The sequence below is a fragment of the Sinohyriopsis cumingii genome, chromosome 18 (genome assembly GCF_028554795.1).
Source record: "Sinohyriopsis cumingii isolate HCF-2022 chromosome 18, ASM2855479v2, whole genome shotgun sequence".
In the NCBI taxonomy this organism is placed as follows: domain Eukaryota; kingdom Metazoa; phylum Mollusca; class Bivalvia; order Unionida; family Unionidae; genus Sinohyriopsis; species Sinohyriopsis cumingii.
Window position 1 is genome coordinate 66826890 of NC_142978.1, and position 15907 is coordinate 66842796.

Here is a 15907-nt window from a genome sequence, read left to right on the forward strand (position 1 = left end):
TGAAAATACATCACATCTGGGATTTACCATTTAATTGGGGGAAAGGGGTCAGTGGGTGGGGGCATACTATTTTTAAGTTTGATGGGGACTATAAGGTAATACAGCAGTAATAAATGCCACTGTCCATTAGGGATGGTAATGTTTTATGAACACAAACCAACTGTGCAAACACAAGCATGTGCTTATAAATGTCTTTCAGTCCATTGATTTCATGACTAATATCATCCTGAAAAGCATAAGTCAAAGAATAATTTGTATTTTAATAAGATTAAGATCATAAATAATACTAAAGAGAACTACTCTGAATGTTTCATTCATCACCTTGAATATGTTACATACTTGTCATGTTTTGACAGGAATCGTACATAAAAGAATGACCTATGTCGATACGATGTTTGCAGTATCTGCAAAGAATTAAATGCCCCTCCCACCCCCTGCTGGAGTGCTTCACAAAGTAAAACTCTGTTGACCAGGAGTTCTTCAATTTTGTTTTTGCTGGGGTTTGCTGATAGCTTATTACTTCCTGAACTGCCTTAAAAAATGAATCACACTTAAACTATTCTGACAACGGAAATAACGTTTTGCATTTTAGATATGGAGTAAAATCTGACTTTCCAGAAAGCGTTCCAGTTCAAGGCCAGATGACAATGCTTTCTGTAAAGACATATGCTGAAGTGTTGTTTTTTTCTTCTTCTTCTTCAAAGGTTATTGAAAAATCATGTTTTTCAAAACATAACCATGGCTGGGGTTTAGAGTAAAAAATGGTGTTTGTAGCATGATATGCTGTGTTATGGAACATAGGTAAAGACAAATCAAGAGTAAATTTCATTAAATTGCATAAAGAGTGGATTTCATTAAATATGTATCAAAATTAGCTTTCATTAAATATGCACAGAGTGGATTTCATTAAATATGCATCAAGAATGAATTTCATTAAAAATGTATCAAGAGTGGATTTCATTCAATATGTATCAAGAGAGGATTTCATTAAATATTATCAAATGCAGATTTCATTAAATATGAATCAAGAGTGAATTTCACTAAATATGAATCAAGAGTTGTTTTCATTAAATACATGTCAAGAGTGGATTTCATTAAATATGTATCAAAAGTAGATTTCATTAAAAATGAATCAAGAGTGGATTTTATTAAATATGTATCAAGAATGGATTTAATTAAATATCTGTCAAGAGTGGATTTAATTAAATATGTATCAGGAGTAAATTTTATTAAATATGTATCAAAAGTAGATTTCATTAAATATTTATCAAGAGTGATATTCAATATATATGTATCAAGAATGGATTTCATTAAATATGAATCAAGAGTGGATTTCATTAAATATGTATAAAGCATGCATTTCATTAAACATGTATCAAGAGTAATTCATTAAATATGAATCAAGAGAGCATTTCATTAAACATGTATCAAGAGTTATTTTCAATAAATATGAATAAAGAGTGCATTTCATTAAATATGAATAAAGAGTGCATTTCATTAAATATGAATAAAGAGTGGATTTCGTTAAATATGAATCAAGAGTGCATTTCATTAAACATGTATCAAGAGTTATTTTCAATAAATATGAATAAAGAGTGCATTTCATTAAATATGAATAAAGAGTGGATTTCATTAAATATGAATCAAGAGTGCATTTCATTAAACATGTATCAAGAGTTATTTTCAATAAATATGAATAAAGAGTGGATTTCATTAAATATGAATCAAGAGCGGATTTCATTAAATATGTATCAAGAGTTATTTTCAATAAATATGAATCAAGAACGGATTTCATTAAATATGAATCAAGAGAGCATTTCATTAAACATGTATCAAAAAAAATAAAGTAGAATTGTTATCACTATTGTCCATCCAATGAATAATGGGTTTTTTTGTTAGCTCACATGCCATTTTATTATTTCCTTGTAAACAAAGTTGTGAGGGGATAATATGCTATACATGGCAGCCAGTATAACAGGTGGAGGAAGAACTCTGGAAAACCCCAGTAAGAACCACTGACCCACAGGAAACTACTGTTGAGCATTCTCACATACCCATATTGGCTGAGCCATGACTTAAATCAACATGGAGGTGAGATGGCAGTGTTGGTAAGGGTGAGTGTTTTAGACCACTCAGCCACCCGTGGCCCCTTTCCACATGTTTGTTTGTATCATACATATCATGAACATTAATATTAGAGTCTATCTGATGCATACCTTACTAGCATAGTTTGTGGATTTAAATGCTAAATAATTATCCTTAAATAACATAGAAATAAAAAAAATCGAAAGCTATTGTACGTTATACCAAATATGGTTGTTATTTACAATTATGGCACCTGTTTACAGCATGTACATCATTAGGAAAATTTAATTATATACATTTATATTCATACATGAACATTATATAATAATAAAAACCTGACAAACTGGTACAAACAAAATGCCTAAGTTCAGGTCCATATTTGCTCAACTGGCTGACATCTGCCTAATACCCAACTGCAAAAGAAGATGACCTAGAAATCTAGGTCAGTGGGATATTTCTGTAGTTTTTATAGCTTCATCCATATGTGATTGCACTACATCTCCATCTGTCCAATGCTGAAAGATTCCTATGCCATCATGCTTTGTGTCAATGTTGGTCAAATTCTGTTCAGCACTTGTGGTCACATCTAGTTGTGTACATGTGGTTCTACTTTTAGTAACAGCATTCAGGCTGCAAAAGGCATTCAAACCTATACACTTTCTGTCAAATTCTGTTACATGGTTGTTTAGAAGTTATTGAAGGTTTTTCTATTTTTAGTTACAGCTGCATATTTGATGGCAGACTGGTATCATTTGTAGAAATGAAAAAAGTTCTTTCATTTAGTCTGCCTTCTGTCAAGTTCAGACAGGTTTCCTTTAGTGGTGTTGGAGAACATTGTTAAAAGGTTTATATACGTGTAGTAACAGCAGCCATATTTGATGGCAGATTGGTCTAATTTGTACAACTGAAAGGTCTTCATGCCAGAATGTATTGCCAATTTCGACTGATTCCAATTTGCTGTCTTCAAGAAAATGATATTTACATGTTTTTCTATTTTTAATCAGGGCAGTCGCATTTGATGGCAGGCATACATCATTTGTAAAAACCTGAAATGTCTGCAAGCCTGTCTGACAACTTTGGTAAAATTCTCTTGTGGGTTTGGAGAAGTCATTTAAAGAATTTTTCTACTTTTAATAATGGCAGCCATGTTAGATGTTGGATCAATATCACTGTACAAATATACAAATATAAAAAGTTTTCAAGACAGGATACTTCCTCTCCGATTTGATTCAATTCTTATCAGAGGTTTTTGAGGTGTAGTCATTTAAAGGTTTTTCTATTTTTGATAATATTGGCCATATCTGATGCCTCTTTTTGACAAGATTAAAAGGCCTTTAGGCCTTGATACTTATGATCAAATTTGATTGAATTCTGTTAGGTGGTTTTGAAGAAGTCATTTAAAGGTTTTCCTATATTTAATAAAGGCAGAGATATCTGACCATGGATCATCATGATAGGAACAAACTCTGAAAGGCATTTTGGCCTGGATGCCATGTTTGGTTGAAATTCGTCTGGCTGAAATAGCAATTATTGATGAATGCTGGATGGATAACAATAAAATGTTATGGGATGAAGGACTAAACCATAAATTAACCTGGCCTTACAGTCACTGGTGAGCTAAAAAATTAGCAATAATAAATTCTTCAAAAAATATCAAATTGGCACAACTAAACATCATAGATTTTTAAATGCTATAAACACATGCACCTTTTAAGAACTGTTGTTAATAAAATTAATCTCAGTAGCAAAAAATGTATGCTTTTGCTTATACCACAAACGGAGGGGCCCCAAATGGCCGAGTGGTCTAAAGCGCTCTCCGTTATGGATCACTGCCATCTCACCTCTGTCTGCGTGGGTTCAAGTCTCGGATTCAGCCAATGTGGGTATGTGAGAAAGTTTGACAGTAGCTTCTTGTGGGTCTGTGGTTAATTCGGGGGGTTTTCCTGGGTTCTTCCTCCACCATTAATACAGGCTGCCATGCATAGCCTATCATGAGCTGAAAAATGGTGTTAAACCCTACAACAACAACAACAACAACAACAACAGCATACCACAAACAGGGAATATTTTCCAAAAGTTTAATTTTCATGATATTTTGCAACATATTAACAAATATAGTAGAAATATTTAATCAAAATGGAATACCATAAATGAAAAAAATAAGCAAACTCTAGAAAAGCAAGCACAAGAATTTTCATGAAAGGAAAATTCATGAAATTTGAACAATATGAAAATTTCCCTCTATGCAGTATTTCAAGCATTATAAAAAATATACCGGTTATAAATCCATTTATTCTTTTTAACTTCTGCAGACTGAAACCATCTTGATATTCCTGAGAAACTCCAGCATCCCAAACTTGGTAACAAACTATTTTCTTGAGTCTACATGAACATGTTCACAAAATACCTCTAACTGCAGTACAAAATTCTGTAATGACCTTTGACCTGATATCATAGAAAGGAGATCATTGATCTTGTCTCAATGTCAAGATGTGACTACAAGATAAATTTGCTTACATTTATAACTAAACTGAATTGCTGAGTGTTTCATGGCAATCCCCTCAGTAGTTTAGATGGAATAGTGATACAAAATAGATCTTGTGCTGACGGACACAGGAAAAAAACAAAATCTCTTTTGGTCCATGTCCAGCAAAAGCTTGTACCGACTGAAATCAAACTGTACCAATTTAAAGCTGGTTGTTTTCCTACTACAACAATAAAATCAATTTCTCTGGCAATTATCCAAGATGACACTAGATAATTGGATCAATTTTAATTAGAACACTATCCATACTCAGATATGTACAAATATATCACATCTTTTATTACAAAGACAGCTGATGAGAAATGAATGTCATTGTAACCTAATTTTCTTTACAAGGTTCAGACTGATACAAAGATTACCAATAATACTGTTACAAAAAAGATTGTATAAAAGCTGAGCTTAAAGAAAGAGATTGCTGTCTGAACAAAAATAAATCAACGAAAAGGCGACTTCACTTCCCTGCATGCAGGAGATATACAGAACTTTTAATAAGATACATTTATTTCAAAATTTGTTTTTATATTACGAGATTCTTTTCTAAATAGTCTAACACTTTAAAGAGACATGTGACCGTTAGGAATAATTGCATAATCTTTTATGTACAAAAATAAGACTAAAATAACTGAATGAGTAAACACTGTTCAATATCATTTGGAAAACTATTGCTCAATAGGTACCATACAAAGTCTGTGAGCCAGATCAAACTGAAAACAATAGACCCTGATATGCAACTGCAAAGTGCTTTGGCAGCTAAGGATCCGCATTGTTTGTTCCACTGATTACTCCAAACAACCAGAAAATCAGCATAGACCCATATCCAACAGGAATGATGTTTTGACTGACAAGAATATGCACAAAAATTGGACACTGGGAGGCTCTGCTAAGAAACTGATATTCAGCTTTGGTAAAATGTTTTAACTGAAACTGGTACGTGGGTATTTGATCTAATCTGAAATGGTAAGATAGCCATTGCAGCATGTGTGAAACTGCCTGAGGGTTTAACAGTATAACGCAACCACTACCTGGGAACTATCCCTGCCTGAATCAGATTTGTGAGTTGACCATTTCAATTCAAGGGTAAAGAGGGATTCACAACAAACTGTTTAAGTGTTTTCAAAAAGACACAGTGAAGAAAAAGTGAAATTACTCCTGTAAAAATTAAGACAACTATGGAATCTGTAATGATAAAACATGGAGTAGCACGTTTGATCAATAACAGCCTCAGCCCTACAATTTAAATGGTTCTGTCCAACTACAGCCTTATACTTATCAGTACTGTCACCAGCCTCATGTTCATGAAAGTGACGAGACAATGAGTCAGCATTACTAACTACATTTTAAGAAAACAAAGAAAAGGATTGTCAAATCTTAAGCATATAAGTAATAATTTCATAGCTATATAATGGCTACAAAAAACTTTAATAAGAGATCAACTGTGGAAATATAATGTAATTAATGTTTTGAAGTAAGATGATGGTTGGGTGGTTGTGACAAAGTAAGTAATGCTATGTGGATTTGACTTATACTACTGATGCAGCAAATGTCCAAAAACAATTCAGGAATTTTTCAGAGCTTTGGGAATAGTAGTTGATAAATGTATTACAAGCTAAATGTTTATTTTTTCCTCTTCTATGGTCCCTAGAGAGGCGGCACTGGATTTGTGGCTGGAAGACATCCTTTGGGCTCCAGCAGAATTATTTTGAGGCAGGGACGTGTATCTTTCTTTGACTTGCTTAGTTGGTATCCATTTTGGAACCATCAGACTATTTGAGGAGCTACTCAATATCTGTAATGGAGAACTGACACCAGATGACAGTGAACTAATGGAGGAAAGATAGTTTGATCTGGTAAGAGATATGTCCATCTCACAACTGCTTGGGAAAAAGATGTTAATTTTTGGAACTGGTCTCAGCAAAGGTTGTCCGAATGTCCCCAATAATTCAAAGTCCTTTGGTGTTGAGGTGAATTCAGATAACTTTCGGTGCATCTGTAGACTTGTCTCTCCACTTTCATTACTAGTAATGCTGAATTTGGTTTGTTTTTGCTTTGGAATGATTTTCTTGGCTTTCTTCAGACTTCTGTAGTTATCATAAGCAGCACTCCTATTCCGCTTCCTTGGATAGCTTCTAACAATGGAAATTTGTTGAACTGGCTCTGGATTTGATCTAGGTCCATATGGTGGACTGGATATAGTTTCCCTAATTGGTCTGGTTTCCTGCTCTATTAGACTGGTCTCCTGCTCTCTTAGACTGGTACCCTGCTCACTCAGACTGGGTATCTGCTCTCTTTGAATAGATTCCTGATAATTTTGTCCAGTTTCTTGCGAAAAATCCTTCTGATCTGAAGAATCATCAGAAGTCTTGCCATTGTTTGGGAATGATATCACCAGACCATCCTCTGTACAGCAGTCTGACAAGCTGTTATTTAGTGTGTCATTACTTCCTGTTAATCTTGAGGCAGTACCAATAAAGGTAATGTAGGACAGGATTGGCCGTAGTGGTAAACTCCTTCTATTAAGACAGCTTGCAGATTCCTAAATGGGGAAAAAAACAGCCATGAACACTACAGTGTATGTCATCTATAACCAGAAATGCTGTCAGATGGCAGCAAAGCATGCCAACACCTACTGACTTAAAAATAAAACCATTGCTTGTCTGATGATGGTACTTGCCAATGCTGATGAATGATATCTTTGGTATAGCATCATCTCTCTGCACTTAGATTCATTTGAACTTAAATTTACAATATATGCACCACATGTTCTTTTGTATCGTACAAAACACAGTCGATGAGCTCAGATGTTGGAAAAAAGTGTTTATGATGGTGGAAGAAACAGTGAACCAGAGGAAAAAAGACCCTCTAAGCCACGACTTTGTTTCCACGTGGACTTGCAGTGAATTTTACAATTTTAAGTAATATGAGATGAGATGCCATCACTTATCCATTTTGGTGGACATTAAAAAAGGATTACTTTTCTCACCGCCAAAATAATTTATGCAGAAATTAAATCATACATTTTCCTGAATTTCTTTACAGGAAAATAATCTTTATTGTGCAATGATGCACCCATCATTTTCAGCAGTAGCTGGAAGTTGTAATGCAAACGAGGTTACAGTATAACCTTGCTACCAAATAAAGAACACTTACATAATGATGTTTTGGTGTGGTGTTTTTTTAAAAACAAAGAATCCTGGTTGCAGTTCTGATGTTTGTTTCTCTTTCTGTTAATGTTCCGATGTTTCTGCTTTTTTGTACATGCATATATACTACCAAATTAATGGAGATAAGTGTTTACAATGATATAGTTGCAGTTCTGGTGTTTCTCTTTATTTTTAGCCGGCCTGGTGTTTGTTTTGTTTTGTACATGTATATATACTGCTATTGGACAACAGCGTTCACAAAGATCTACTTGTGTTAGACATGCATATCCGGCTGAATTATCTTTTCAGTGTGTGTGTGATTTGGAATTTTAATGTAGTTTTAAAAGCATTTCAGTCATATCGCTACAATGTCTGCAGTGTGGCAGTTTATAGTGATGTCTAGCACAGAGGCATCATGCTGCAGACATGCAGCATGATGTCCCATCCAGTCACATTATCCTGACACCATGCAGACCAGTCCTAACACTAAACTTTTATCTTTTCAGTAAGAGTGATATCCCTTTTTGCAAATCCGCCAATTGAAGCAAAACAGTAAGGACACTAAACAGAACAGATGGGTCTCAGTAATGAAAATTTAAATGAACCCTAAATAAGAAAAAAGAGTACAGTGTGATTCTTCATGTATTATGCATTGAAAATAAAATTATGTTTGCCCTCCCTGCATATCAATTCACGACTAGAAGTTGTTAAGATAGGCAACTGTGTGAACAGAATATGGTAATCCGCCAAAAACAAAAATAACTGAATATTGGTTACCTGCTAGTGTCTGGCCCTTTCAGCCTGTAGACAGATGCAGGGGAGTGGCAAAGAGTGCTTTAATTAAATTAAACAAAGTGGCTTCACTGTCTGTCTTTTCGTACAAGAAAAACATTCTTAAGTTTACATTTCAGCTGGAATTTGTTTCTCCATCTACTTCAAAAATGTATTTAGTGTCTGGAAATTTTACTAACTACTGAAAATTATTCCAAATTTTGAAAATATGGTGTCCAGAAAATTGGAAGGTCCAGGGTAATAAATAAATATCACAAACCTTTGAGATGTATGCAACATTATACACCCGGTGTGTGTGTGTGTGATTTGGATTTTTAACATAGTTTTTCAAAAAAATTCAGTCATATTTCTAGGATGTCTGCAGTGTGGCAGTTTTATAGTGATGTCTAGCACTGGGGCATCATGTTGCAGACATGTAGCATGATGTCCCGAATCACATCATCTTGAAACCAGGCTGACCAGTCCCAGCAATGACCTCTTAAGGCTAAGCTCCTATTGAGGCAGCGCTTAGTATCATTTTTATAAGTGTCTGGTATGACTTGGCCGGGGTTTGAACCCGCAACTTCCCGCATCAATATAACCCAATTCATCAAGTTTGATCAAAACTAAAACAAAAATTGAGTGGCTACAATCTCAACCAATCATTTGCAAGATGAACTGTGTGCATCTTGCTCATTATCAAACTTGTAATTATATATTCCAAGTTTCATCAAATTGGATAAGAAATCTGGCCTCCAAATCTGAATGAAGATCAGACAATCAGATGCAAGATTGGCTTATTAATATGTGGATCTACACTTTTTTATACTGAATCCATCTTAATGATATGAGCCCATATTTAAAGTCAGATCAAAACTGAATCAGAAATAAGGCTTCCAGAAGGGAAACAAACTCGGCTAATCTGAAGAAAGATCTTATTAGTATGCATGAATCTTGCTGAACTGAGATCTTCATGATGTAAGCATATATAACTTCCAGAGTGGTAACAAGTGCATTTGTATGCATAAATCTCTCTCATTATCAAACTCAACTAAGATCCTTATAATATAAACATATATTGCAAAATCGGATCAAGATCTGCACTGATACATAGACTCAAAAGTAGAAATAAGGTTAGCCAATCAGGTGAAAGATCACTTCAATAATATGCACAGATCTCATTTATTATCAAACTTGCCTTTAACCTAAAAGTTCAGACGTGATTTTGGTCTTCCATAAGAAAAGCTGAAAAAAACATTAAGGGGTGTTTGGGGGTCCTCCCCCAATGAGGTTTCGAATGGTAGCGCTCCTGATTCGCATTTTACTCTCATAAAATACTACTCCTGGTGCAACTTATGATCCTAAAATAAACCAAACTAATCATTTGAAAAACTAATAAACTTACCAAAAATGTTCAACTTGAGTTCAATAATTTCACAATTTTATAGTCACATGAATTTGTTCTCCAATGCTATTGATGCTGTAGTTATTTCATGTGCATGGCAGTGTTCACATCATAATTAAGTCACAATAATTTCTTAATTTTTGCAGCAAATATACTATACTTCTCTCTTTTCATAACAAATTTGTAAAATAAACACCCAAGTACATCAACTATATACAAATAATCCCATACATTCACTTGTCTTTATCTCCAATGGACACAATCTGTTGATATGCCAGTCGCGCTCTTTTTGCGGCTTTGTCAAAGATTTCTTTCGCCTTCCTTTTTGTCACCACTGACTTTTTTGGCTCAATGTGCAGTTGTTTCTTTTCCTTCTCAATGAGAGCCTTTTTCCTTTCAATCTGGTGCTTGGTGACAGGCAGTGCGCATATTCTGACAGAGGGCTACATCTGTTCTTTCATGCAAGAAATCTTTCTTGTTATAGTAATTAATTGCACATTTTCCAGATGCCTTCTGACCTTCAATTTTTCCGTATGCAGCTTCTTTTATAGGTGCTGTTCCAAACTCTTCCAACCGTGATTACTGTAATTCAGATCTTTATTGCAGAGGTCTCAAAATGCCAGTCCTCTAGTGTTCAGGTTCCATATAAAATGACCAAATTTTTGTCCACTTTTTGCTCCAGCCATTCCCATTTCCATAAGTTTTTTTAAACCTTTGTCTCAACTTTTCGTGTCATGGTCTCTCTAATCCTACAATGTAAGATACATCACCCAATATTTTTGTTCTGGGGGGTGATGGGTCCTACTGCCTAACTGTGTAGCATGTTTTAATGTTGACTAACAGTGTAACAAATGTCAAATTTTCAGAAATATCACACACATATGGCAACCAAAAATGACACTTTTCTACAAAGTAAAGTTATAATGTTTTTGTCAGACTTTACTTCTCATGATGTCTTTTCTCTAATAAATTCGAATTCTCACAAAAGAAATGGACATATTTTCAAGTTTCGTTAGCCTACATTTCAGTTGGCTGGAAAGCAATGAAAGCTGTGAATGCCAAAATCGGGTTAAGTTGAGATATTATTCCTTAACGAAACAAAAAAAAAATATTATGCCTATTGGAACTGTAAGCAACGTTTTGCTTTGTTCAAGAAACATATCCCCCATAGGAACCTGCTTAAACATGCTTTGGCATACTTTTCAACTACTGTCGCATTGCTACAAATTCAAATGTATGTCAACGTTACATGAAAATGCATCCATTTGCTAGTGTCATATTTTCATTCTGCCAGGATAAAGACAGCACAGTAAGTAAATTAATTACACATAAATTAGTGGAAGAGTGTCGATATAGGCTGCTAAGTGTGCGAGATATTTCTGAAAGTTTGACTACTCATTCCAATGTCAACCGACATTGGAACACGCTATACATGGCCGTTATTTCGGTGGTAAGACATAGCACTAAAACAAAAACATGTGCTATGTCTTGATCAAGCACATGATGTTTTTGTTTTAGTGCTATGTCTTACATTGTGAGACTAGGTCTCTCTCAACAACTCGAGATGCCATGTTTTGCAAGCATGCTTCTTCTTTCCATTGTCATCCATTTCCATTACACGAAGGTTCATTGGATGAATTTAAACTTTTGAACAATCAGAATACTCTTTATTCTAAATGGAATGAATAATTTACAAGGGTGGTGTGTGGAATAGGAGCGGACAGATCGTTTTAAAAAAAAACGGATCGGAAATGATGTAAAAAAAAGGACAATATCAAGAATAATCTATTTCAAGTCAGGAGAAAAGTGGAATTCCACTTTAAAATGGGGAAAAATCATGTCTGAATGTTATAAGCTTATATTCAAGTTTGATCAAAATCATGTCTGAAACATAACCTTCAGAACAGTAACAAAGTTAGCCAATCAAGTGCAAAATTATTTCACTAATGGATCTTGCTAATTACTGAAAGTGTCCAAAATTTGGATGATTTTTTATGTAGATTTGCTATATTGTGTAACTGACTTTTCTCGATAGTTGAGAGTAGGAGATTGGGCCCATCTGACATACATCATTTTTTAAGAAGAAAAAAATGTTTACTTGCATTTGAGTTTTAGACAAATTCCAAGTCTTGATTCTGACCATATAAGATTCTAGAAACAAGTTAGGTGGAAGTAACTGATCTCAAATCCTCCATTACAGTAAAGTCGAGGTGTGTTCTACCTTTACCATTCAGCCTTGAAGGGAAACTAAATACTTTACACTGAGCTCCAGATCACCTTTCCACTGACCTGGCCAATAAATCCCTTGGTGGAAATGATGGTGTCTTCCATAACACATATGGGTGAGTGGACATGTTTAAATGCATTCTACCCTCCAATACACCCATTTGAACTCTAAGATGTATTAGTTTTACAGAACTAGCTGAGAGAGTGAGCGAGAGAGAGATGCTAACAGACTTTATCTACAGTTTGTCAATAATACCAAATGTCTCTGAATTCAAAATTTTTAGCTGCTAAGTGATATAATTGTTTTGTGTCTAGAATACTTTTTGAGAGAGTAGGAGGCTTTTCAAGATGTAATCTGAATTCCTACATGCATCTTATGGAATGATCGCACTGGTGTACCCTGATGAAAAAGTGTCCATAACTAGTATTTACATTATCACAATAGTGATACAATACTTTGTCCTCAGACTCCTTTGTAAATTAGCCTAGTAAATATACAAACTAGATCAGTGGACATTGAAAGCTCAATACAAAAATCCACCAGTGTCATAATACCAATTTTGCATAAGTTTCTTTTGAGGTACATTTGAACCTGGCTTCTAAGACTTGTAGACTGAAGAAATGTTTGCTGCACAATCAAATTTTGGTATGGAAATGACATCAAGTAAAATTTGGAATGGAAATTATATCAGTTGAATTTTGGAATGAAATGACATCAAATAAATTTTGGTATGGAAATGACGTCAATTAAATTTTGGATTGAAATGACATCAAATAAATTTTGGTATGGAAATGACTTCAATTAAATTTTGGTATGGAAATTTCATTGATAAATTAAAGTAAAAGTCTGTCATTCTTCTCTCTCTCTCCCTCTCACAAGATATGACTGCTAAATAATATTATGTTTTATTGTGTTCGCTCACACTACATTCAGTACCAAGAAGAGAATTTTTCATGCCTTAATTTCCTTTTCCTTTCCTGTTTCTTTTTCTTTCTCACTTTTATTTCTCCAGGCAAATATGTACGTTTGCACTTCAGCTTTCTGTGACAAGTAATGGTCAGTGTTGGAAGTAAGATTTTATTCTGATGACTTTACATCAATTATCTGAAATAGTGTATGTATAATTTGTTTTCCCCACATCAACCAATACTCTCTCTCTCATTCATCTGCACACAGAAACCAAAATAACTGGCATGGGTTCCACTCTTAATTGAATCATCTAAAACTGCCATGTACCACATCAAAAACATGACAAGAACTAAAAGATCTTATTGATGCCCTCCTCTCCTTTTCAATTTTTAATTCTCAGAAACATTACATTATTTTCTCCAAGCCACATCAAGACCATAAATGATTGGACTTTTCATTTCTTATATCAGGGCCTGAAAATTTGGTTTCTAATCATGAAATTATTGTATCAAGGATACAGTAAAACTTGTTTGATTTTTTTTCTGTCAAGCACAGCATGTATTAATTGAATATTGCACTTAAAATTAATGGTGATAATATGTTAGTACTCCTGCTGATCCATCAATCATAAGTGGTCAACTTCGTCTACTACAGTCTGCAGGGACATGTGAATCATACCAGCCTCCAATTTTTGATGGCTCTGGCATGGACAACAATGACTGGACAAGTAATTTCATTGCCCAAGTCAGGCCTCTGATACGTGTGTGGAAAATTCTGTTACCCATGCAAACTTCACTGTATCCTTACATCATCAGGTCAAAGTTCATTGCAATCCAAATATTATTAAAGGAACTTAATTAAGAAAACATACATGTAAATAGCTTTTTGTACAAGAAAGACAACCCAAAACAATCATTCTGATAAGGATGTTACAAAAATCACTCACGCTAAAAACAGAAGAAAAGGAATCCTGATCAGTGGGCTCTGTGAGCTGAAGGGAGGTAAATCTGCGTGGTCTGTGATCCACAAGACTATATCTTTCTTGGATGCTTTCATAGAAGTGATCCATGCTTGTCAAGTCTGTCATTTGGCTTTTATCCATTATATTCGGACACCCACTATTTAATACTTGCTCTTCATCAGACATGTTATATGGGTCTGCAATCTAAAACAAAAAGAGATTTGAACCAAATACCTGTCGCGGTCAAACCACCACATGGGTCAGAGTAATGGTGAGCAATTTCCTTGTGTAACTATACCTCTGACTCTCCTGCATCCCATTTCTACCCCATGATAAAGCCATGTCCATAGTTTTATCAACTGAAAACAACTGCAAGACAAGTTGCCTTAAGCTTCAAGTCAAAATGGGCAAAAATGAAGAAATCACTCACATATCGCCTCTGTCTGCATGTGTTTGGGTCTCTGGCTCAGTAACTTGTGTATGTGAGAAAGCTCGCTAGTAGCTTTCCATGGGTCAGTGGTTCTTCCTGAGTCGTTATTCCACCAAATATACTGGCCACCATATATAGCCTATCATGTGTTGAAATATGGCATTAAACCCACAACAACAAATTTATGCAATCCAACAAAAAGGCCACATGTCAAACCACTTTAAAAAGCATTCACAGTCTGACCCAAACCGGAAAATTTAGAAACTGTTAAATGTAACAAAATTTAAAAAACAGCAACAGGCCTGCAAAGTCGGTACCCACAAGGCAGAAAATGATATTCATTTCCTCGAGAAATAACCACTCCACAACAGAATAAAAACACTAATGATGCCACGTTCAACACCTACTGTTGCTAATAGTTCTCTATGTAGGCAGAAGTTGAGCAGGGTTGATTCAGGAGATTACTGACCTACAGGTCTCATGACCTAGACCTTTAGTAAAGGTATGCAGTCTTGACCCTAACCTTACTGTGTAGAAAACATTACTGTATATCAGACTTACCATAACTGTGACCTCTGACCTTTGAATGCCAGAATCTAAGTAGAAGCCATGCACAAAGCTTTTTTAAGGAATTTACTCTAAATGAAATGTTATTTAGCAAAACCCACTTCTCTTTTGAACCACAGTTACTTTGACCTTTTGACTCATAAATCAATGGGCTTCAACCCTACCTTAAGTGCAAGCCACATACAAGCATTGTTTATGGTACATTGTCAAGTTATTATGCAAAAACTATTTATTTTTATTGTTGCAATCAGTAATTTTGACCTTTCGAACTGCATGTTGATAACCTTCCTTTTTGACCCAGATGGAAGCCATCCAAAAAGTTTGGCCCAGGTCTACAGTTATTTTGTGAAAGCCATTTTGCTTTCTTCAGTCACGGTAATATTTACAGCGGTCCCCCTCACGAACGGCCACCCCTGACCAGCAGCCCCCATTCTTTATGGCCAGAATGCCTTAGCACCAACGAGTTTGTGTTCAAAAGTACACCTCAAGAAAGACACCCCTCTAATGCGACCAGCAGACAACATAGTGCAAAAATGTAAAATTTACCCCTCACAAGCTGCCACATTTAATCTTAATGTGTGTCCTGAACCAATATTTAATCATGGTAAGGTAAGTAATCTGATTATCTTTCCCAATGTGTGTTTTTAGATGTCAGATTTCTGTTACGGAAAGAAGTGTTGGCTAAAGTACATATACCACTAAGGTTATTTTATATATCATTAATGCCGACGTTTACAGGAAATGGTGTCAGCAATGTTTTGATAGAGTTTTGGACTTCACATAGTGGATTTTTTCTAAATGGCGATTACAATCGGACGTAATTGTCATGATCATAACATGGTCAGATAGAAATGGGGTCAGCAATGT

The 15907-nt window shown here is 35.0% G+C and overlaps 1 protein-coding gene across 1 annotated transcript in view; it reads right to left on the reverse strand.

Moving 5' to 3' along the window:
- Positions 1-6236: 6236 nt before the first annotated feature.
- Positions 6237-15907, reverse strand: part of LOC149776842 (uncharacterized) — a 43459-nt gene continuing 33788 nt past the window's right edge. The window contains exons 7-8 of the mRNA XM_089941358.1: positions 14029-14247; positions 6237-7163 (exon numbers count right to left, since the gene is read on the reverse strand). Coding sequence (XP_089797484.1) covers positions 6237-7163; positions 14029-14247 — 1146 coding nt within the window. The remainder of the gene's footprint in view (positions 7164-14028; positions 14248-15907) is intronic.